Source organism: Symsagittifera roscoffensis, chromosome 6, assembly GCF_963678635.1.
Source record: "Symsagittifera roscoffensis chromosome 6, txSymRosc1.1, whole genome shotgun sequence".
Classification (NCBI taxonomy): Eukaryota; Metazoa; Xenacoelomorpha; order Acoela; family Convolutidae; genus Symsagittifera; species Symsagittifera roscoffensis.
Window position 1 is genome coordinate 1891580 of NC_087067.1, and position 24734 is coordinate 1916313.

Here is a 24734-nt window from a genome sequence, read left to right on the forward strand (position 1 = left end):
AAATTTATTTTTCCCCTAAAATTAAGCCCTCATTAAGGAATAATTAAATTTGGGAAGACACTTATACAGGTCGTGGTGATGATTTTTTTTATTATTAATACAGGAAAAAATTTCAAAAAAGGCTTACGCCAAATTTGAACCTTTGCGTTTTGCTTTTTGATTTCTTTTTAAGTTCAATTCAATATCTATTCCTAAAAAAAGCAATCTACACTGTCCAATCACAAAAGCGGAAACGACGCGAAAAAATGTGTACGATTTCCAGTTTCGAACTTGGATTTTCTTTCTTATATTTTCCAGCGGGAAAAATTTTACCTATTCATCCAGTTTTTTCAAATTGGGTGATCATCCAGTTTTTTCAAATTGGGTGAATTTTGTCCAAAAATTCATTCAAAGAGCTTATAGGGCATCAATTTTTTCTTCGAAAGTTCGAAGTTCAGTATTTTTCTGTTTCCTTGCGTTCATTGCTCTTTTCCAACTGTCTGTTGGCTGTTTTAATTAGTCAACTTGATGTTTTTTCTTTTCACTTGAGGTTCAATTATTTTGAGTAGTCAAAAGCTAAATTAAAGAGAAGTGACAAAAAACTTGAGTAATATTAGTAACAAGATAAAATCTCGAAATTCTCAACACGTTAATTTTTTTCAGAGCCTGCTTATTAAATTGGGTGGATTGGACAATGTTGTTGCCGCAGTGAACGACAAGTTTAGCCAAGTTGAGTCTAAACTGAAAGGCTCCAATGGAGTTGCAGAGGAGAAACTACACAAAGACGGATTAGTTGATTCTGCCAAAAGGTGTGTACCAAATTTGAGCCGTTTCACTATACCAGTCCATGATCAAGTTTAGAAAATAAATAATGAGTAAATTCAGTTATATATAAAAAAGACAGTAGTCACCAATAGTCTGTTTGCCGAAGCGAGCTTGCAAGCAAGCACGTGCCTTCTAGCGCATTGAGTGTTTGTGTAATAATACATTATGAAATGAATAGCAAATAATTTAGAAAGCAAGGGGGCTTTGAGTGTGTTTAGTTGATTAATTAGGAGTTATTTTTGTTGTCGCTGAAGTATTTTTTGTCATATCTGAGATTTTGGGTTCAATTCAGAGAACGGGTTATAAGAAGCTCATTTTTATGCGACTACGCTCAAATTTTTTGACACCCAAAGTTATGGCCGTCGGAAAAGTCCAAGTTTTGATTTTTTACCGTTTATTTTGAAAGTTTTTGATTTTCCTCGAGAACTACCTTCCCAAAGCTGAAATTTTGGGTTCAATCGAATTTAAAAGTTGCATGAAACCCTTCTGCATAAGCGGGGACGCCCTATTTTTTAACACAAAAAGCTATGATTCGCGGAAAAGTCAAATTTTTGATTTGTTTGCCGTTTTTTTGGACTTTTCTTGCTAAGTATCCTGCTAGATCTAATATCATAGGTTTAATCGAAACAATAAATTATTGAAAGCCTATTTTTATAATTGGGTCTGCTCAGTTTTTTTTTCAGTTATGGCCTTCAAGCAAGTCGTCTTTTTGAAACTTTGACAGTTTTTTGGATTTTTTTTCTACTTCACTCTAAAACTAACGTGCCAATTTTCAAGTTGAGTGTTTAATCGAGAAACCCGATTCTGAGAATCTTTTATACTTTAGCGGTCACGACGTGTTTTTTGCAGAAAAACGTTATCGATTTCGGAAAGTCAAGTTTTTGAACTTTTGACCGTTTCTTAGAAACGTTTTGAATTTTCTTCAAAACTACCGTATCAAATCTGAGATGAAAACTTTTTTTTAGGCCGACCAAAATGATTTTCCGAGTTCTCCCAAAGCACTAAAAAGGTTGAACATAAAGACCAAATATGTTTTTATCATGGCCTAACCAGTTCGCATGCCAATTTTCGTAACTTTCGGATGATGTGAACAAAATTTCACTTGTAAAGTTTTGCAGTGGGGGGAAGGAAAATGAGCGTATTTTGGCGCCAAAGGCGCCTTTAGAAAAATTTTAGGGTCCGTCAACCAAAAATGTATATCTCAAAATAGTCAAAGGGGGACCATTTGAGTCGGCAGGGGGTCGAATTCTTGAGACGGGGGGGAGAGCCCCCCCCCCCGCCAAATACGCCTCTGCACATAAGTAAGGCAGTAATTTTGCAAAACAATCTGACTGTACGTCTTACTACTCGGTACTCGTTTTCTAAACTACACCTGCTTAAATTGCAAACGACTCCCAGGGGAGGTGACAAAGACTGGGGAGAGAAGCAAATGTACATACGTACACCTGTGCATAAATATATACCTTCATACAGGGGCGGATGGTCCCCCCATTGGTACTTTTTACGAAATCCATTTTTGGTCGACCGACCCTAAAATTTTTCTAAAGGCGCCTTGGGCGCCTATATATAGTAACTTTGAGGGGGAGCGCGCGCCAAAAAAAACGCAATTTTTTTTTGTCAAAATTTTCCAAAAACGGTTTTTGACCTGTTTTTTTTCAAAAATTTGCCTGCGACGCAGAAAATTTGGCAAAAACAGCGTCTTTTTAGTTTTTAGTGGTTTAGGAGAGCTCGAAAAATCATCATAATTAATTCACAATGGATTATATTCTTTATTAAATAATAGCCTTATTAAAGTTTTAAATTGATTACGAACCATTGTCTTTTTTTGTTTAATCATTTTTTATCCATGGAACTCCAGTGCGTGTAATATATCCAACGGTATTCGTTTTTGTTTGATTGTATTCAATAGCTGTTCTAGAAGTCTCTTAGATCCTTTTTTTTCTGATATTCATATTTGTTAGGAGTGAAATGACTCATGTATTTTCAACAAATTACAAGATAAAGAATTAGTTAATTGATGAATCATTTCCTAAAGCAATTCAAGCGAAAAAGTTCGTTTTTTGACAAGAAAAAAATTTGTTCTCAAGGTCATCTGTCAGGGAGTCGTATTTCAGTGAAGAAAATTTCCCTGATTATACCCACCTTTGAGTTACATTTATTTTGGCTGAAGAGTTGATTGGGAGGTATTGCCATAAATTATAATATCATATTGAATGATATATTGGCGAATGAACTTCAGGGGGAAACTTGAAAATCCGGTGCCTCAATTTCCTGAAAATCCTTAAAGCTCGAAATCTTGCAAAAGATAATGTAAAGCTCATGATTAGACCTAGTTTTTATTCTTAAGCTCTAAAACATTTTGTGGTCCAATACTCTAAGTACTAAAGCTGTTATCATCATCCAATATGAAACAAAAATCACGAATTTTAAAAATCTGAAGGGGATGAAAAATGACTTCCCAAAGTATCTGTAAGCATTATTTTGAATTAAGGGACACTTCGGAAAATTGTTTTATCAGTTAATTTGTTGACGATAATTGTAATGAGAGATTGGCGGGCAAAATTTTGGATGATTTACTTATAGCGCGTATGCCACTGCTGCTAAACTGGTTAACAAACTGGCAGAAGAAAAACAGCGGAGATCAAAGTTTATTGAGTGTGCAGACAGAATTTTGTCGTTCATGGCCGAAATTCCTCGGGAATCGACAGATGTTTCGTCATGGAATGAAGAGAAAGCTAAGCTTCAGGTAACGGTTTTATTCCTTCATATTTGTTGGGATCTCAATTTTTGTTTTAATTCTCAAAGTTGCAACTGGGCTGCAAGCTCTTATTTTGTTAGTTTTTGATTTCAGAAATTTCAAAATATTTGTACAACTGACTAAAATTGGAAAGGTAACTTCTGTCTTGATTTAGGAAACCAACGGGCGTTTCCAGAAATGCATTCAAGAGTTCCAAACGTCCAAAACCGACATGATATCGAAGACCAAAGACACTAACATGCCACTACCGACTCAGGTCTCCAGTAAAATGACCGATGTCGAAGCCAAAATTCCATATGCACAAAAGGACATGACATCTCTTATGGACCACTGTGCGTCCATGATGAGGGTGGAGCATGGTCTGATTGAAGAGAATATCGTTCAGTGCTCTGATTGGCTGAAAATTGCAGAGGAGATAGTGGAAAAAGCTGCAGAGCGAGAGAAAGCGGTTTGTTGATTTAGTCTGTAGAAGTTAAATATTGTTGTTGTTACCATTGCGATAAGCAGGGGTGTTGCAACTTGGTACTACACTTTTTCCGGTAAATAACTTCGCGCACAGAATAGCCACAATAAGAAATTGTAAGTTTACTTATGCACCACCTATAGAGTTTGTGCGTGATTGATATTTACTTGGTATTTTGCCTACTTACTAAATAGGTTGTTTATGCAACATCTTGCCACTTGATTTTTTGGGGCTGCCGAAAAATTTTGGTCAAATTTAAGCTTATTGAGTGTCGGCTTTAGTTCTGTCGGCTTCATTATCTAATATTTGTTCTTATTCTTTCTGGCCAAATGGGATGATATTGATTAAACACTGGCAAACTATTTTGAAAGTTTCAAATTAAAATCTTCGACCTCAATTGAACAAAACTGGAAGAAAAATGTTTTTTTTTTTTGAAATTTTAATCGAAGTTTTCGAGTAGTTTGGAGTCCCTTCCACAGTGTTAATTTTTCTCCATTGTTTTTTGAGTGGCTTGCTATATTTATCAAATCAAATTTGTTTAAGGTAATTGAAATATTGAGCTTATAGACATTTTTCTTCTTACCCTTCTGCAACAACATAACTTTTCGATCAATTTTTTCGTTAACAACTTTTTTTTGGTTTTAGTCCTTTCTAGCCTAGTTTTATATCAATGCGATGGAATGCGAGGCAAGTGATGGGATTTCGGAAGCCTTAAGTATTACTTCTTTCATAATTTGGTCAAAGTTTTGAGAATTTATCATTTTGAAAAGCCAAATTTAGTTTTTTAAAACGTTTATCCTATAAACTGATTTTAGTATTTCGTCCTGTAGTTTTTTGTACTTTTTCAGTTCACTTTTAAATGGCGTAATTAATTTTTTTTTTTAATTTTATACGCCACGATTTTCTGTATGAAGAAAAAAGATTGAAATAGGTGTCCGTTTTTTCATCTGCATGGCCTCTAATTGATTTATCTTCGTCTTTTGTTGCTTGGACTTACTTTCTAGCAATTCAGCGTCATTGTTCTGGTTAAATTGAAATATATACTATTTCGATTCAAATAAATGGCACGTTGCATTTTGCTTAATATCCCTTTTTTCAATCAAAAAGTTTTTAGAGCAGATTTTTTTCATTTTTGAAATGTCATTTTCTGTCTTTGGTCGAGTTGAATTTTTGTGAAATGCGGGAAATTCAAAAAGTTTTTATGAAGCTTAATAAAAAAAACTGGCTATTTTTTCATGGCTTAACGGGCGTCTACTCAAATTTCGTCTGCGGTTTTACTGTCCGGTTAGTTTTGTCTCAATGCTGTTTAAAACTCGCCAACATGATTTTTCCGACAGATTTTATAAATCTTCGCCTCTGTGTAAATGATCGAACAAAACACTATTCATTTAAAGCATAAACTTTTTGGTTAATCTTTTTTGGTTTTCATGTTTAGAACAAAATGTTGAAGGTTATGGCATGTTAATGTTCGGAATACTGAAAGTGGAGAGGAACTTCGTATTCGGGTGTATTTTAGTTGTTTTTGTTTTTCTCATAAAATCAGATACCACTAAAACTTATTGGAAGGAGTCGACTGATATAGCATATTAAAGCTCTTTCAGTCGTGATTTGAACGAAATTTATAAAATTCCAAAAACTTTCCATAGTGTCGAGAAAACCCGTTTTGAATGTTTCGATTTTTCGTTTAATCCCAGCAAATAAAGTGACCGAACAGGCTTATAGATTTAAACTAACTATTATTTAGTTTTACTTCAGTGAATTTAGTTACTAATAATTTTTCGGCGCCTTCTTTATTATAAAAGTCTGAGAACGAATCAAAAAAATTCTGCAAAAAAAAACAGTGTTAGAGAATTTATATTTTTGTATGTTAAAAACTGTTGTCAAATGTCTCTACTTTTTAACTATCGAATTTTTAGGTTTTCTTTTAGGTTCTTTCATCACACTTTAATAAAAGACTACGCAATTTGAAAAAAGACACATCAACAGGCTATCTTTGTGTTCACGTTTTATATTTCGAAGTCAACGTCGGCATTAGAATAAAAAATAAACATCGCAATGACATGTCTTTGATTACACAAGCAAAGCTTGTGTTATAGTTTGAACTCTTTTTTAAACCTAAGTCGCAAATATTGTTGCGACGCAAATATTGTTGCGACAAAATGTGTTCATTTTGAAAGTGTTCATTTTGATCAATAACCAGCTATTAAGTACAGCCAATGCTAAGGATATAAACACAGACTATTATATTACAAATAGCACTTTAGCTTCAAGGTATCATGGATCTTTAGCGCAGAGGTAGGGAAGGTGTCCGCAACAAAATAAGAGGGTTCTAACCTGGGCATGGTCGGAGGTTTTCAATGAAATTTTTCGTATACTAGCTAAAATGCGTCTTCTCTATAAGTTGAGGCATGTTAGTTTCTTTTTTTTTTGAAATTGACTGGTACTGCTAATGCGTCATAACTGGCTTGCGTCACTTTAGAAAAAAAAACTTTAGCGTTCGTTACTTCAGAAATTTTGTAGACTCAAAGTTTTACTCATTCATTTTTCCCAGTAGCATTATCGGTCATGTTTTTGCTTGTGATGCGAAGTGCAACTTCGCCTCTGGGTCATTAACAATCTTCAACTTACTAGACTTGTATAGAACTCAAATATAGTCCTCCGCTCTTTGATAAAATCAGGCTTGAGATAATGTAAATTTAATCCGCTTGCTCTAAACTTTGTTTTTTTAACCAGAGCATATGTGTGAAATAATTTGCTTTAACCAGGGCCTTTTACAAAAGTTTTGAGGCTTTTTTGGTGTTTTTTTTAGTTCTAACTCATAATAGCTTTCGAGTCGTTGGGTATCAGGTTTTTTTAAAATTTTTCTTGCGCTGATCTTATTTTGCATTGTGCCAGCTAAAGTATGTTAGATTCATTGAAATACTTTGTGGGGTTATCTGGCTTGTTTTTGCAGCATTTTTCCAATTCAATTGTATTGTTCAACACTTATTTCAACGGTGAATGTATTTCAATCTCTCTTATAGCAATCCTGTGTTTCAGTCGCTCGAAGAAAGTGTCGAGAAAGAGAAGAGTCGCATAGCAAGTATGAAGTTCTCCCTGCGTGCGCTCTCAGACGGGGGAACCAGCTCAAATGTGATTGGTCAATTATCGGAATCGATTGACCAATTAGAAGCGAGGTTGAAAGGAGTTGAAGAAAAGTGTAGAGAGTCATTGAGGAAGCTTGGTGAGATAATTAGCACTCAACCAGATGTGAAATAATCGATTTCATTCTTTTTTGTGAATCCTGATTGTTGAGTTGCTTTTGATTTTGTGTACTTGATTTTGAGTTTTATTTGGTATCAAATTTTTAGCAGTTGGTGTTATAGGTGAACACATCTTCATCAAAGCGTTCATTTTCATCCGCTCATGTTAGCAGCACTTCATTTTGCAAACAATGTTGCGAGATCGCTCCTCCTCCGCCCTCCTCTGAGTCCCTTGCCAATCATCATTCTCTTTCCTTCTAAATCTTGTCCATTGAGCTAAAAAGAACTCGAACCACTTGTCATTAGAACTTGAACTACCATATACATGTAATTTTAAAGTGGTCTTTTTAATTTTCGTTTAGACACAACTGGTCGACTTCAAAGTGAGTTCGAGGAACTGAACCAGAGCATTGTACAATGGGTGGAGATCGGCGAAAGTATGATGGCCAATTCTGGTGGCAACAAGGCCACCGGATATGATGAGCTCTCCTCCTTTCTCAAAAATGTCAGGGTGAGTCATGATAATGATATTTCCCACCACAGCCTCCTGCTAAAACGGAAAAGAGTCGATGTTTGTGCAATAATGATATTTGTGCAATAGTGTAATGATGAAGACGTGAGGGTTTGCGAACTTTTCCGTTTTATTTTCATTTTCTTTGCCTTTGTTATTGACATGCAATTTTGGAAATTGGATCAAATAAACAACCCCCCTAAATAGACTACAAATAAACAACCCCCCTAAATAGACTAAGTGTCTCAACGAAATCTTAGGCCTAAGGCTCGATACCCATAGTAAATTAGACATATCGGGCAACATTTTTCCTCAAAATATAACTGGAAAAACAAAAATCTTAAGTAAAAACAAGTTTTCGGGGCTTAAGTAAAAGTTTCACGGCTTATCCTCATGCTAATAGGACTCCTCGCTCGCTTTTTGCTTGAAATAAGACTTAAATTCAAAATTTCAAACCGGTTTTTCTCGACACTGAGAAAGTTTTTTTGGAATCACGACTAAGACGGCTTTATTTTGCTTCAACTTTCAACTTATTCCGATGTTAATTTGTGGTACCTGATTTTTCATGGAAAACAAAAACATAAAAAATATCCTCCCCATTTTCAATTATGTGAAATTGCTAAATAAATTCTGTTTCAATTTAGGTATTTTTAAGTCTTTTCGCTCCATTGTGGTAGATCATAAAGTTTAAAGGGGCATATTTAACTTGCCGGCTATAGTCGCGACCTCTTCTTCGGTGCAGATGTACACCGTTTTGACATCGTTAATTGACCTCAAAAATGAACTCATTTTGACCTCAAAAAAGTGTTGCAAAGTGCTGTGCTTCTTCTAGCACATACCATATAAAGGAGTCTGGAAATACGATAAACTGAAACCAAAACTGAAACTGTAACTAATAATAACAGTTTTTGAAAACTGTTTCTGAAAACAATTAAATTCAAGATTTCTATCTACTGGAAAAAATTAGTTGTTCACCCTGTTAGCGGTGCTGAAAGAAATATAAATTGCATTATAAAAAATGAAACTCAAGTTTTAAAAATAAATGTGAATTGCAAAGAAACCTGATCAGAATATTTTGTGCTACTTGCACAGCAAAAAAAAACTACTTTTTTTGCAAATTGACTTCATACTTTCATGACTTTTTCGTGGTGTTGTAGGATCTTCTGGACCAAGAGGGATCTCTGGATTCGACTCTGTCTCGCATGCAGGACATTGCGGAGCAGTTGGACGACACTAAGACAGACCGCACTCTGGATTCCAGTACGGATAGACTCAAAAAGGTTTCCGAACAGCTTCGTCGCAAACAGGTACGCTTAACGAATCCTAAAAGTCTGTAGGTCTCAAGCAAATTTGCCTCAGTTATTATCTGCAAAACTAAGCAGCTCTAATATGACTGAATGCAATCAAAAAAAATTGCAATTTGTAGAAATAAGAAATATTGTACGGCTTATGACACTATTATTTACAATTAAAGCGAAGAGCAAGTTAATTTTAAGCCAACTTATCATATATAAACGAAAAATTTGAACCAAAGCTTCGATTTGTTCAGAAAGATCACCCTAAAATGTTGGCAAAAAAAGACGTCAACTAGCGGGCTCTCAAATATTTTTTATGGTAGCTGCTGTATTGCTGGCTAAGGTCAGAAATTCTGCTAGCGATCGTGGAGCAGGTGCGAGACCGTAATGCTCCTGATTAACATGTCTGCGGTTCAATTCCTATAGAAGCCAGTTTTTTATTTTCCTCGTTTTTAATTCTTTTTTCTTTGTTTCATTTTTTTGACATTTTAAGAGCTACTTTTCCCATCTGTTTTTTCTTTGCAAAGCTTTCCAAACTTTACCGTTCAGTCTTTTTTTACTCTGGCAAAAGTAGTGTAATAGTTCGACTATTCTTTTTTTCCAACCTAAGTCGCAAGTATTGGTGCCACTTTTGGGTCACCTTTGTGGTATTTGGTAGCATGTGCTTTGACATCCGATAAGAAATTAGTTAACACAGTTGATGCATTTTTGATTAATTAAATGAACCGAAAAAAAAAACAATTTATTTCAAAAAACAGTACGAAAGCTCGATTTCAGAAATTTTCCAACTCAATATATCTCTTGTTCATCATTTGGCTATATGCTTTCCAATTCATTGCAAAGTTTGTGTTTATTTATATCTGGTGCCGTTTGCTGCATAGCAGTGGTAGTTTCTTAGCATATTTAGCTGCTTTAATTGTAACTAGTGTTAGTAAATTGTTAGGGGAACGTGGCGCAGATGCGAGGACAAGGGATTCTAAATCTCTCGGTCGCAGGAGCGAATCCGCAACAGCAGAATAATAAATTTTCAAGGCTTAATTTTACCTTTTTCTATTTTATTTTATAGTGCTACTGTTTTGTCGTTTTCTCGCTAGTGTTCGGGAAGTGCAGCTTAGCCTCTGTGTTTTTAAGCGCTTTTGAGCCATTGCGATAGACCTTCTTTTAAAGAGTTTTGGTAAAATTAAACGCGTTTAGCAAATTTTTTTTCGAATTCTTTCGTCGAGGTTCAAAATTTGCCGGCTATTTTTCGCTATTTTTAAGTGTCATTTATAAAATCTATTAGAGCGCTTTTTGTGGTTTCATGAAATAATGTAGCGTTAAAACTGTTCAAGCTTAAAAATTTTTGGGACAGAAAGCTTTTTTTGTCGGCTCAGCTGTTTTTACATAAGCGAACGCTTGTAATATATTACCAGTTCACTATTTCTTAAGTGATTTTGCATAAATTAGTGCTCAAAAAATGAGTAGTTTTGCTGCATACCACTTAAGCGCTTAGCAACCATTGGTACCTTACCAGCATTTGCTTAACCCACTTGAGCGGTGGCTCCGAAGAGAGTAAGGATCTATATCGCAGTTATGAAGACCTAAGACTCCTACTTTGGGGGCCGTGGTTTCGAATCTCGAACCCGTCGAGGACACTTTTGTTTTTCTCAACTTATTTATTGTTCCAATTATTGAAAATGGGGAAGAACTTTGTATTCGGGTGTGTTGTAGTTTTTTTGTTTTACACGCAAAATCAGCTGCCACAAATAATCATCGGACAGGGTTGAGTGATATATCATATTAAAGCCCTTTCAATTGTGATTCGAACGACATTAAAAAGTTTTAAAACAATATTCAGAGTGTTGAGAAATACCGGTTTGAAATTTTTGACTTTGGTCTAATTTCGAGCTTATTAGTAAGGTAGTTAGTAATTGCAATAGCTTAATTTAAGCCGTGAAAACTTAATTTTACTCGTGTAAAGGTAGTTTTATAGCGCATTTTTGCGAAAAATTTCCGTTAAAAAAATTGAAACTCTTTTTTTTTTAAATATATTTTTTGACCCATTTTACTATGACTCAAATATGCCTAAATTCTACTTTTTGTTCAGATTTTTTTTATCACAACATGCAGAAAAAACGGCACCGACTTGGGAAAATGTTTTTGTATTTTTTTAAGACTGTGGTCGGAACATTCTGTGCTACTTGCACAGTAACCGGCTATTCTTGTTTATTTTTTTTTTATTTTAATGCTTTCGTTTGCCATTTTTGGCTGTGTTCGTTAAGTGCAGCCTGTGTGTGTGTTGTTCCGATCGCCCAAGGCGAGGAGGAACTTTAGATTTGGGTGATGGAAGTCACATTTGAGATGTTATTGTGAGCGAACAAGTAAAAAGGCTAACACATAGTGTTTCTGTATTTAAACAAGGATGGCTTTTTACTGTGCACGTAACACAGAATGTTCCGACTATAGACTTCAAAAAACACACAAAAAAGTTTTTCAAATCATAGTCGTTTTTTTTTGCGTGGTGTGACAAAAGGCTCTGAACAAAAATCTAAAACTTAGACATATTAGACGTTCATAGTAAAATAGGCAATTGTAATTCTACAACAGTCTTCACGAGAAATTTGTCTAGAAAAACAATTTGACTCAAAAAAGTTCAAATAGAATTATTGAAATTTTTGATTCCCAAAATAACGTTAAAAAGTTGCCAAACGAATTTTACCCGAGTAATTCTAAAATGAAGCATAAATAGGTCATTGCGAACGGCTTTTATTAAGCATAACAAAGCCTGCTCGCTCGCTTTGTACGTATACTCGAAAATTAGACTAAAAATCGAAAATTTTAAACTTGAAAATTTTAATTTTTAATCGAAAGTTTTTTTCTCAATGCTGGTACTTTTTTTGAAATTTTTGTAATGCCGTTCGAATTACAACTGCAACAGTTTTAATATGATATATCACTCGACACATTCCGATAATTATTTGTGGTACCTGATTTTGCGTTAAAAACAAAAACACTAAAACGCACCCGAATACGAAGTTCCTCTCCATTTTTAATGGGCGGACCAATTAGCTCTTATGGCTCTAAATTAGTTCTAACTAGCTGGCAACACGTCGCGAATGTTTCACCCATTATCACCATGTACTCGATGAGTCTACTTTTTCTCAAAAAATATGATTGAACGTTAAAGTTTTCTGTTGTAATCTTTCTTCTTTTTCAAGCGCTTTAAATTATTTTCCAATAAGCGACAACGTATGCAATATGGATATAGTTTTTCATTCATTTTTAAAGACTATTCATGCCTTTATGTATCGCTAGAGTTGCGAAGCTTCACTTGGCCTGTTTTAAAATCATTGAATTCTTCATTTTGTTTTCAATGTTGGATCTCATTGGTGAAAAAAATACGTGATTCGTAATTTTCGACACGCTCTCGAAATTATTTACAGAACAATGAATAAAATTTGTAATGATGATTTAGGATGAGCAGGGGGTGATTTTGGAGGAGTGGGTTGATGTGGGCCATGGGATGAAGAGACTGGAGGCGTGGGTGGAGCAGACCCAAAAGACACTGGAGAGACCCGAGGAACATGTGAATGTGAGAGACCAGCTGCAGAAGAAAGGAGTAAGTCAGTTCTGCGATGACTTTGAATGATTCTTAAAGCCTTAAGAGAATAGTCAGCCAGCTCAACTTTGAAAACGTTTTCACTTTAAGAAATACTTTTTTGGTTTACTGAACACTTTTTTCACAATTTTCGGTTTACGGATCAGGTAATTTCATTTTCGGTGTACTGATCTGGTCTGCCCGTTTTCGAGTTGCTGATATATCGGTTTACTGACCGGCCTCCCTTTTTTCTATTCATTGCCTTTTCAGGAGTTGATTGCCGAGATAGAGGGTAAGAAGACAGAAGCTACTGAGTTGGTGAACAGGAAAAAGAAAGTGTCCCAGGCACTGGGAGAGAAACAGACCACGGCATCCGGAACCTCTGGGCTGATTGAGGAGGAGAGCTTATTCGCTGACCAGGTCAGTTTTAGAAGAATCTTTTTTGCAACCAAATTCGGGAATAGCTTTTCTGGACGCTTTTTCCAAGAGCATTCAAATTTAAAAGGTTTTGAAATCAAGTGCGTTGATAATAATCAGGGACATCCCTGAACACAAATGAGGTTTCCCATACAAAGCTGAACAGTTCGTATGTTGGTGCTTTCTTTCATCGATAAAAGAGTCACAAATAGTCATTATTTATAGGAGTTTGAGAAAATACTCCTAAATTTGAAGAATCTTTAAAAAATAAATGACTTTTCCAAAAACATGCAACGTTTTTTTTAAAATCATGCCTGAACACATTTGTGAAAATTAAGCGCTCATTTCCTTTTGCTATTTAATGTAACCTTTCTCAATGTAGTATCTAGTTGCGCAAAAATGGCCCCCTATAATGGGCCAATCAATTGGTTAAGCATAAATGTTTAGTGTCGCTTGTAACGAGTCCCCTCGATTCGCAATAGGGTGAAAAATTAATAACGAAATCCGACAAAATTTATCATTTTTGTTTCAGCTGTCCATGTTGGAACACGAGGCCAAAGAACAGGAAAGTGTGTTGCGAGAATCCGTCAAGATTCAGGACGCTTACGATAGAGACGTCGACAGACTGAAGGCACTCATTGACGATGCCCAGAAGCAGATCAATGCTAACTCCGTCAAACCGAAAAACATAGATGCTCTCAAGAAACAAATAGCGGAACACAAGGTGCTTGCTTAAAACCTTTTATTCGACGCTTTTCGCTGCAGTCATTTTTTTTACAGGATATATCAAAAGTAGACGCTCACTGAAGCCAATTTCAAGTTGGTGAAGACCCTTTTTGGGAGAGGAAGGCATCTTATGGATGGATATGAGTTCGACTCGTATAGCATTTCGTTTTTTGTTTAAATCAAAAATGCCGAGCTTTCAAACTAACGGACTTTTTTATTGCTCTTAGAACTGTTTATTTTATTATTCATGATTTGCAATCATATTTTTTCTGTTAACCCTCAGAAACTTTTTCGTAATCCTTTTTTTATTTGACAGGCACTGAGAGCTGAAATTCAAAAGTACGCCAAGGAGATCTATGCCATCAACGAAAAGACTCGCAAGCTGGCAAGACTCGGAGGACGAAGACAACGGAAGAGCAACGACATGCGATCCCTCTTTCCGAAAGGACGTCCCAAAGCCGGAACTCCCTCTGACTTCTCTCCCATCATGGAGGGATCCGCTTCGCCACTTAGCCCCCATTCTTCAAGTTTCGTAGCAATCGGGAGGTCTAGGGAGGACCTCTTGATGGGATCCATGGGGTCTCTAGGACTCACAAGGTCCAGAGAAAACATCTCGAAATCCAGAGAAAGTTTATCAAAGTCGATTCGAGGGTCACGTGAGGACGTTGCACAAAGCAGTTTGACTGAACCACCTTCCAGTAACCTTTCAAAGTATACATTTTTGAATGTTGTGACGTCACGAAATTTGGAAACCATAAAAGAGCCCAGCGAACTCTCTCGAAGTACTAATGACGATTCAGCTGAAGTCCAGGAACCGGAGATCAAATTAAAAGAAAATATTATACTTGACTTGGAAATTCCTCCGAATGAACCGATTACATCATTGTCCTCTAATTCGAGTCTGTCTTCTAGTGGAAATTTTCTTTTGACATACGCAACACCTCCTTTTATGGAAACTACTCCCGTCGACTCTAGTGGATTTCAAAGTGTAACGAGTTCTCGGGATTCTAAGAGGTGTAATGTTTGGGGCCTTTCGCCTAGAGGAAAATTAACGGAAATTTCTGATGAAGAAATGAACTCAAAACCAACTGCAAATGAAAAATTAAACAATGAGAATTCTTTGCAGTTTTCTAGAGCGCCGATTCTGAAGTCAAATTTTAGTCCTCAGCCGTCGAAATCCACTCTTAACTTGCGTAGAGAGTCTGTCATTGGAGACTTCACGTCTGGAAACGCGCATCAAGAAACGCCGGGAAAATCGACCTCAGTTATTGGCCCAAAATTAACTAGATCAGCAGAATCGGAAAAATACGCGAAAAACTCAAATGAAAAATTTTCTTCATCTTTACCGCGTTGAAATAATACTTAACATCGCGAACAGTTTAGAAATCTCAACTAATTTTAAAATTATTCGATTGTATTTATGTCCTCAAAATTGTAAAAAGCTTTCATTTTGTAAATATTTCATGGAAATTAATCAACCCGATAATTTAAATTAGAATCGTCTTGAAGTTGTTTAACAACTGTATATGCTGCTTGTTCGATTGGATGAACGAGTTTTGATTTAGTACCCACCCTTAAATATTGATGCTCAATGTCTCTTTCCAATGCGACGTCAACGCGTACAGCAAAATGATTTTTCTCTAACACAGTACTGATTTAAATTAACCGGACAAAGCGAACACCAATGGAAACTTCAAACGCATTTTTCTCAAATTGGGTTAAGATTAGACAAAAAAGAACAAGAGTTGCTTAAATTTTTCTTGGTGCCATTCATTTTGTTAGATTCGGAACCAAAATTGTACCCCAAAAATGGGTTATTTTGGCTTTTTTTTAGTTTATCATGAATTACGCTAAAACTACCAAATTAATTATTGACAAAATTTTATAAAAAGAAGCCTCTTAAACAGCTCAAAAAGTTTCTAGAAAAGTAACATCTCCAAAAATCCGTATAAAAGAATATATTTTTTCATGATATCCAAAAATTGTCAATTTTACCAAATAAAATTAAAAAATTATTACCCAAAAACAAAATTTACACTTTCTGCTTAAATTTTTGAAGATCTACACTTGATAGAACTTTGTTAGGCTGTGTTGTAAGAGGCTTCTTTTGATCAAATTTTGTCATCAATTATTTTGGTAGTTTTAGCGTAATTTTTGAAAAAATATAAAAAGCCAAAATAACCCATTTTTGGGATACAATTTTAGTTCGGAATCTAACAAAATGAATGGCACCATGAAAAAGTTAAGCAACTCTTTTTCTCTTATTTTTTCTCTTATCTTAACCCAATTTGGAAAAAAACGCGTTTGAATTTTCCAATGTCGATAGTCAAAATAAATGAGCACTATTCTTAGGAGCTGAAACAGATTTGATAGATATAAGGAAAGTTTTAAAGTCGAAACGTAGAGAAACCACTAATTTACAACTTTTTGTCAATTATACGTGCCTCAAAATTTGAATCTGATTTTGAAATGGTAATTATTGCTATTCAAAATCAATACAGTTCATCGATGATGCTATTTGAGGTTAAATCATCAGCGCCAGTCTAAAGTGTGATTTTCTTCACTTTTCAAGCCGATTTTGAATTCTAAGAACGTTTTTTTTGTGCATTCGTATCGTTTGATTCGTGAAACTTCCCTGAACGCAGCTGGGTTCGGAAATTTTAATGTTATGTCGCGTTGAAAGGTTGAACGAATTAAGCAGCAATTACATGATATATTTAATAGAATGCTTGTAATAACGAAATGATATGTCCATCTCGTCGGTTTTCGGAAAGCAATCTCGCCAAATTTTCATAAAAAAGAATGAAAAAGTATTGCAAGATATAAATTCTCTCCTGATGAGCAATTAAATTGCATGAAACTCGTCTAGTCTAAAATTTTGAAAGCATGGAAACGTTGCATCTACCACAGTTCTGATAGTTTTTTTTTGTTAGAAGCACAAAACACTCAAATTGAAATTTGCATATCTGAAGAATAGAAAATTGTTGAACTCAGTAAAAAACTAGCAATTAACTTCTCTTGACACAAATTGTGACCAATTACACAATGGTCAGCATTGGCTTGAACCAAACTTTAATTGCCTGGCAAATTGTGAATTTTGTGCAAATTTTGAAATGTGTGATTTGTCTAAAACTTACGTGTATAAAAATTTTAAAGCTAGTTGATGTGATTTTCACTGTTAAAACAAATATTCTACTAAGTTTTTATGCTAGTCGATACGCGCCTTCTTTGCTATTTTCTTACTAAAAAGCTTGAGGCAAAAAATACTGAGAGGCATTAGAAATTTTGATTGCTAGCATAAACATTTTTTTAAAACTAAAAGTACAATCCAACTGAATTGAAACAAAATTACGAAATCAACTATACCGTGAGAAATTTTTTTCCGGCAGTTTCTTGTGTATATTTTCACTTGGGAAAAACTTTATTGAGCAAAATCTGGTGTGCAATTCTTCCAATTATCTGATAAAGACCTGCAGAAAATTTAACAAGCATTGAACCAACGCAAAAGTTCTCATATCAGGACAAACTCTGATTTTCTTAACTTTATATAAAGTATTCGAGTTAGTTTTTGTTTAAATCTTAAAGAAACTCAAAAAACAATTTTAAAAATTTTAGGAATATTTTTTTGGCAAATTTTACCCGACACGCAATGTAAAATTCACAGTTAATTAATTTTTGGAGGTAACTAAACCAGCCAAAGGATAAGCTAACCGTAATTGTGCAGAGTATATAATCCAGCTAAAAAGTTTTATCATATGAATGAAAATGCAAAACTGCATAGCTTCTGTAAATGTTACATAATTGTTACATAACTATTATATAACTTATACGTAATTTCGGCTGCTTGATACTTTGGTTGGTTAATACCTCGGCTGGTTTATATACCACCTTAATTCTCGTTTCAATTTGAAGTTTTTGGACCTACCAGCTCGTCTTAAATTAGTTTGGAATGATTTTTGTGCCGGCTTAATATGCCGCTTAGAATGCGAGTGAATAAAAGCCCGCTTTAGTTAAACTTATAACTTATGCAAATTGGCTAAAGAAGTCACGAATATTAAACTTCATTACAAAAGTAACAGGTTGAAACTCTTTGCGTTTGAGCTCAAACTTTTTTACGCCTGTAAAACATTTTTGCTCAAAATTCTAATCTAAGCGGTCAGTTATGAGAAAAAAAATTCGTCAAAATTTCCTTATTAAAAATCAATTATCATAAGCGAAAAAAATATATTAAAAATAATCTAAGGAAGAAACAAATTTTTGATTTTTTTTCTGCAACTAAAGCAAATATTGCATGAACGTTGCTGAATGAATGCAGATCCTTAAGAATTTTGTAAGGTTCAAGATTACTTGGGATCGGTTTACAATCTGAAAAAAAGTCACCGCGCTAATCAATTTTCTCACAAAATTTCTCAATAACTACCTCTGTTGATACTTTTTTTTAAATTTCCAAACCTAATTTATCTTCTCAAAATTTGATCTCAAACTCAGAGCGAATAATTGGTTGCCAGAACTAACGTTTAAGTATTTGTTACCTTTTTATAAAATCAGACTTACGGATTAACCTTACAAATTGCACCCCCTTTTAAGGTAAAATACTGCAGTAAATTTTCTTCTCAAGCATGCATTAATGTGGTAAATTGATTTGGTTTAAAATATTCATATCACACTTAAAGTCCAGATTGTGGTTGGCTAGGCTATAAAGTCAAATAAATTGATGTTTTAATATAATTGGAATACAGCCAAAAAAGCATGCAGATCTTATCCAGGGGCACAACAGCGGTTCTCTGTAAAGAGCAGAACAGTTTGCTGCAGTTTGGTCCTTTCCCTTGTGGATAAATCGCCTAAATCATTTTTTCGATTAGCTAGATGATATTATTTGTTCTCAATTTTCTTGAACGATTACTAGCGGATAGTCAGAAAACAAAATTACTTTGCGTATCAATTGAGTTTTAAAATTTCAAGAGCCTTTTAGTGAGCTGTGCACTTCGAATTAGGATATCAAGAAAAAAAACTATCAAATAGGGCAACCCAATTTTCGCAATTAGCTAGTTTGGAATTTAAGTGTGGAAACTGGCCGTTGGAGCTGAATGTGGGTCGGCTGCCAAGTTATTTTGAATGTAAAACTACTCTGCATCATGTTAATTTGAACTTATTTATCGATCAATTATCAACTAATTATCATCATAAAGCAGTTTTTGATTGAATGTGGTCTTTAACGCGGGCAAATCTGCAAACATTTGGCGAAAAATTGGATTATAGACTATAGTTGTTTTCTTAGCAGTTTGCATATTAGAAAAATTTATCATTTTTTTGCAATTTTTTCTTCAGATTTTACATTTTAATTTTTTCCTATAGAGATCATTGGTAATAGTTGATGGTCTTCAATGATTCCTATGTATAACAAATGGCCACTATGTAAAGCTAATGATCCCTATGTATACTAAAAAATCCATATGTATAACTTATGATTCCTATGAATAAACAATGACCCATATGAATAGTTATTGATCCCTTTGTATAACTAACTAATGATCCCTATGTGTGTCCAATGATCTCTTTGTATAACTAAATTTCTTTGTGTATACCTAAAACCTCCTAAGCTTAACTATTAATCCCTATGCATAACTAATGAACCTCATGTGTACCTAGTGATTCCTATATATAACCAATAATCCCTATGTGAAACCAATGAGCCCTATGTATAATAAAAGATCCCTAGAAATAACCTATAATCCCTGTGTATGGCTTTTGATCGCTGTTAGTTTATGGTCCCAATTTATAACTATTGATCCTTATCTAATTTGCACATAGCTAGCCAATTTCTCTTCATTGTAGAACACCAAGGAACTTTTAGTTATCCCTAGGTATAGACAAGAATCTTTATCAATAACTAATAGTCCATATTTTCATCAAAAAATCCTTGTGTATCAAATAAAACAAATGTCAAAATAACTGGAAGTGATCCTAATGATTATATAATGATTCATATATAGGTCTACTGATGCCGATTTCTATCTAATGATCAGGATGCACACATAAGATCCCAATGGGAAATTTTGTACCAATGATTCATGATTCTGAATGATTTATTTTAGGGAACGAACCCAATCTAACCCAGTCAAACTTTATACCAATTGATCCCAATGTGAAGTTTTAATAGTCATGATCCCAATTGTTGTTTTGTTCCGGCTGAAAAGTTTTTTCATTGCGCTCAGCCGAGTGATTTTTTCTCTCTTACCGCTGCTACAAAATTGGGTACAATTAAGTTGTGCACATTTCTCACAGCTGTCTTGCAACTAAAGTTTTAATTATAACCTCCCACACTTTACAAAACTCTCAAGTGATCGTTTGCTTGGAAATGTTTTAGACGAAAAAATCCGGTCGTAAAAAGAATCCAGACTCGAAAAGTTCAGTTGTTATAAAGCAGTTGTTATAAAACTAGCTATCAGTATTTTTTCTTTGAGCGCAATCATTTTAGGGTAAAATGGGGTTTTTTAATTAGCTATACACATTCTTCTATAGAAAGTTTCTTAATAGTGAAAGTTTGCAGATCGAATAAAACAGTTGAACTTTTTTAGTACACTCAAACTCTGAATCTGACGCCACCTTTCTGTTTGAACGTTTCCTCCGTAGTGATTGCCACCGTATCACAACTCATAACCAAAATTATCCTTTCTTTATTTGACTTTTTGTTCCGATCGGTGAAAACATGGAAGAAATTTGTATTCTGATGTCTATAGTTTTTTTCCGCGCGACTTCAAGTACCAAAATGATCGGATTGATTCGAGTGATATATCAAATTGAAACAATTTCAATCGTCAATTGAAGCATATTCAAAATTTCTTATAAATTCGTCAAAAAATTTGTCTAATGGGTTCTTTTGGAAATTGGAGGGCGCCTCTACAAAATCCGTCATAAAAATGAAGGTGATTCTGAAGGATCTCAATTATCCTAGGCTGAAAACAAGACAGTTTCGACGGAACTGGAAGTGTATATCTAAAGAGAAAACAGAATGACGACTTCACAGAAGAGATAGACAATATGGATGACTCCTCCGGGTTAGAATTTCCGATATATAACTTCTGATAGTTATAAACTAGCAGATCGGATCTGATAGTTATGATTTTCCATCTGATGTCTTATGAAATTCAGGCGGATACAGCAAGCGAGCAGGCGTATAGTTAAAAAACACACTCTTTTATGAGCCGCAAAAATTACATTTACTTGAATGAAAATGAATTTTGCGAAAAAAATTAGCGCCTTTTTGGGAAACAAAATTTAATCTTTATTTTCACAAAATTTTAAAAACTCTTTTTTTGAGTTTTTCTAATTCATTTTTTTTCTTGCAAAAATTGTTGTGAACTAAGCTTGAATAACTATGGCTATCAAAAATGATTAGTTTCTAGATTTCCTTGTTGTTCCGACCATTAAAATTGAGAAAAGTTTGCCTTTTTTTGGTTTTTCAAGCAAAATTAGGTACCACAAACATTCATTGGAATGATTCCAGTGATAAATCAGATTGAATCCTTTTCAGTTTAGGCAGAAAGACAGAAAAAATTACAAAAGATTTGTTTGTTATTCATTTTTTGAATATGACTTTCGTTAATTATGTCTAATTCACTATTCGTTAAGTGAAGAACTCTTGTATAACGTCTTAGCTGAGGAAGGAAAAAGGGTTAAAAGCTAATCTAATGTTGAAATTAGGTTTTAACACATTAAAAGGTAAGTTGAGTTAATACCGTGGAAATTTAGTTAAACATCAACAACAGACAAGAATTGTAATGATAAGAATTGTAATCTTAAAACTACGCCAGTCTTAACAGGTAAAAAACTAAGTTTTGTCTAGGTCATGTAGCAGCACTCTTGCGACATCATTATAAATTGCAAAACTTACCCTTCTGAAGAAAGGGTAGAATGTGAAAGAAATTATTTCTTTTTTCCACCCAACAAAAAAAATTTGTTGAACACCCCGGTTGACCAAAAATGCTTATCATACAATTCTCAAAAATGGGAAACTTCTTGTCATACAATTCCATACAATTCCATACGTACAGAAAATTGTATGAAATCTCTATAATCAACATTTTTTTCGTAAATGGAAATTGTATGACTAACAATTTTGCCATTAATGGAAATTGTATGACTAAAAATTTGTCATTTATGAGAACTTTATGACAAATAATTTTCGAAACTTTTTTTTTTCAAATGCGGCACAAATTACACTAGAGCACATGTAATAAGCCATGCAATCTCAGAATAAGCCGTGCAAATCTTCTCAACCCTTTAGATAGCAACAGGGTCCTAATGTGATCTTAAGGAAGCAACACTGGAGATGGGGTTACCTCAAAAAAATATGAGAAAAAAATCTTTATTTTCAAAAAAAAAATTTCATACCTGCGTGAAATATCTCCGACAAACCTCCTGCAGTTCGGTAATCGCATCGTGAATCCACTAGTTCTGACATCCACAAAAGCATTTCCTCTGAATGTAACATTCGCCCGGAAAGTACATAACGACGGAAAAAACTATATCCTATAACGACTGGCTAACGTCAAGATAAAGCCTCACTTGGTTTTCACCGTCTCTACCGAACTCAAATCGGAATGTTCCTCATAACATCGGGTCAACGAGTTGTTATCGCTTAAAGGCTAACATCCGAGTCACGCAGATTAACTTAAGTGCATGCAAAATAGTGATCTCATGGATGGGTGTCAATAGCCCCAGACCACGAGGTCACTCCTAAAAACGGGATAGATACATTATCAAGCTACCATAATACTATTGTTAGGTTACCATATTACTATTGTTTTTTACTGCAGAGAAAATCACCCTATCCATCGGAGATGGATCGACCATTTGCTTAACCCTTAGATAGCCTGAAACTGCAAATAGATGTTACAATTTAAATTCAGGATATCTCCGGAAGCTAAAATATTTTGAAACAACAGTTCGGAAGTATATCCCCAGACCCTTCCGAGTCCTTCAATATTCCCGAATAAACGTCTTTTTCACGACCAGGAAGGGTTGCCGTCTTCACTCTTGACGTTCACGATCGAATGTATCCTCCCGGTAACGATTGTATCAAAACAATCGTTGCAATTCGGAAGGCTTCTTGTTTTTCCGATAATCGCCTCTCCTGATGTTGTCACAAGTTTTCTCCACAAGTAAGTATCACGGTTCTTTTTACGATTCTTTTTTTTCTGTATTTCAATTTTCGCAAATTTTAAAAAGGTCACGTGACTTTCTTTTCGAACGAATTTTTTACAAATTAAGCATGTCAGCTCAAAGTGACCCTCTCCGATCCGTTCTTTTTGCAAGATAAGACCGCTAAACACAGAAAGTGCTCTTTTGTAGAGTCGAATTCGTTGTAGCGAAGCAGTTTTGGCGGCTTTTCGGTCGAATGTCACACACTCCCCGGTCAGCCCTGGTCAATGTCCTCATTGAACTGGGAGTCATTCATCAAAATGGTACAGTGCCATCAAACAGAATTTACAAAAAGCATCAAAAGAATTTTGTCTACATCACATTGACTCACTACGTGCTCATAAATGGCATCATACTACATCACTATAGCCTTCCAAATTTTTTTTACTAATCTGCACATGAGAATATGCCTAGAGATAAATTTTCTTTTGTGGCTTCCATTGCCATTTTCTTAATAAAAAACTTTTTCTCCCATGTTTAAAAAAATGTTGGAACGCAGGAAACTCCTGCCAACCAACAAATTAAAACTATCCTACTAAGTCTAGTCACTTCCGGAGGCGTTTAAGTCATAAACTGAAAATTAAAATTCAGATACTCTGTGGTTAGAAAGAACAATGAAATAATCTCCCTCTTCAAGAGATTTTTCAAATTCTTTATGTCACCACAAAGTGAACAGTAGTCTTAGTTGCTTAATTGAAAACAATCATGCAGGCTGGAGTAGTTTATATGTACTTTTGACTCAAGCCTCTCATAAATAACTAATAAGTGTATTCTAAAACCACTCAATCAAATCATGTGGAAAATCAATATCTTTAATGTTTTTAAAAGTTTAAGTTTGAACTAAAGTTTTCAAGTTTTCAATTCATCTTAGTAAGCTTGGTTACTCTATTCAGTTTTTCTACACAGGACTATGTTCCCTCCTTTCACTTCATTTCAATTTTGTATCGTTTAGAAGTTCTAAAACGTCTAAATGCTTCTTTGTTGCTCACTTTTATTCGGTTCTCTCTTTCTCTCTTTCAACTCATCTCCTCTCCTTGCGAGATTGACTCCACATTTTCGGTTTCTGTATCCACCAGCACATCAGTTGCCAATCTAACAATTTTGGAGGCGTTCCTCCAACACCTTTGCTCCTCCACCCTTTGCTTGCAACGGGGCTGGGGATCCACCGATGTCTCTTTGTTCCTACAGAAGCTATCACATTCATCACATTCCTTTCCAGGTCTTCTCTCAACATGTCTTCTCGTCCTCCTCCCTCTAGATCAATCGTCCTCACTGTTCTCTTCACAGCGGTGGTCACGGCACTCCAATGAGTCACAAAAGCTTGCTTGAAAGCTTGTGGTCCTATGTCCAGTTGGAACGAACTGTACACACTGCTGTGTTTTGAAATGTGCTTCTTGGCACATTCATACAAACCTGCAGTCATAATGGCCCTAAACCATGCCATCAGTCGTCTCCTGGCCCATATCTTCTTCACTTCCATCGGAATATTTAAGACTTTACACGTTGTCTCGGAAAGATCTAAGTCTTTCCGACAGTTGAGCTCTTCCAATTGTTCCTTGGTCGGCGCTTTCTGTCTATTCTTCTCTCCTACATGAGCTTCCAGCCACTTGATTGCCATCATCACTCCAACTACGATTATCGTTATTCTCTGTGATGAGTCTGGTAAACCCATGGAGAGCAACTCTCCAGCGTCCCTGAAGAGCACCAGATTACTACGCGCGGGATGCCACCATGTCT

At 35.0% G+C, this 24734-nt stretch overlaps 1 protein-coding gene across 1 annotated transcript in view; it reads left to right on the forward strand.

Annotated features, from left to right (window-relative positions):
- LOC134848467 (nesprin-1-like) overlaps nt 1-15285 on the forward strand; it is a gene marked incomplete at its 5' end in the record, with an annotated part of 86254 nt that extends 70969 nt beyond the window's left edge. The window contains 10 exon segments of the mRNA XM_063865934.1: nt 643-788; nt 3388-3550; nt 3717-4010; nt 7065-7248; nt 7630-7778; nt 8936-9085; nt 12528-12671; nt 12921-13070; nt 13600-13791; nt 14110-15285. Of these exon segments, the coding sequence (XP_063722004.1) occupies nt 643-788; nt 3388-3550; nt 3717-4010; nt 7065-7248; nt 7630-7778; nt 8936-9085; nt 12528-12671; nt 12921-13070; nt 13600-13791; nt 14110-15147 (2610 nt within the window).
- Between the last annotated feature and the right edge of the window lie 9449 nt (nt 15286-24734).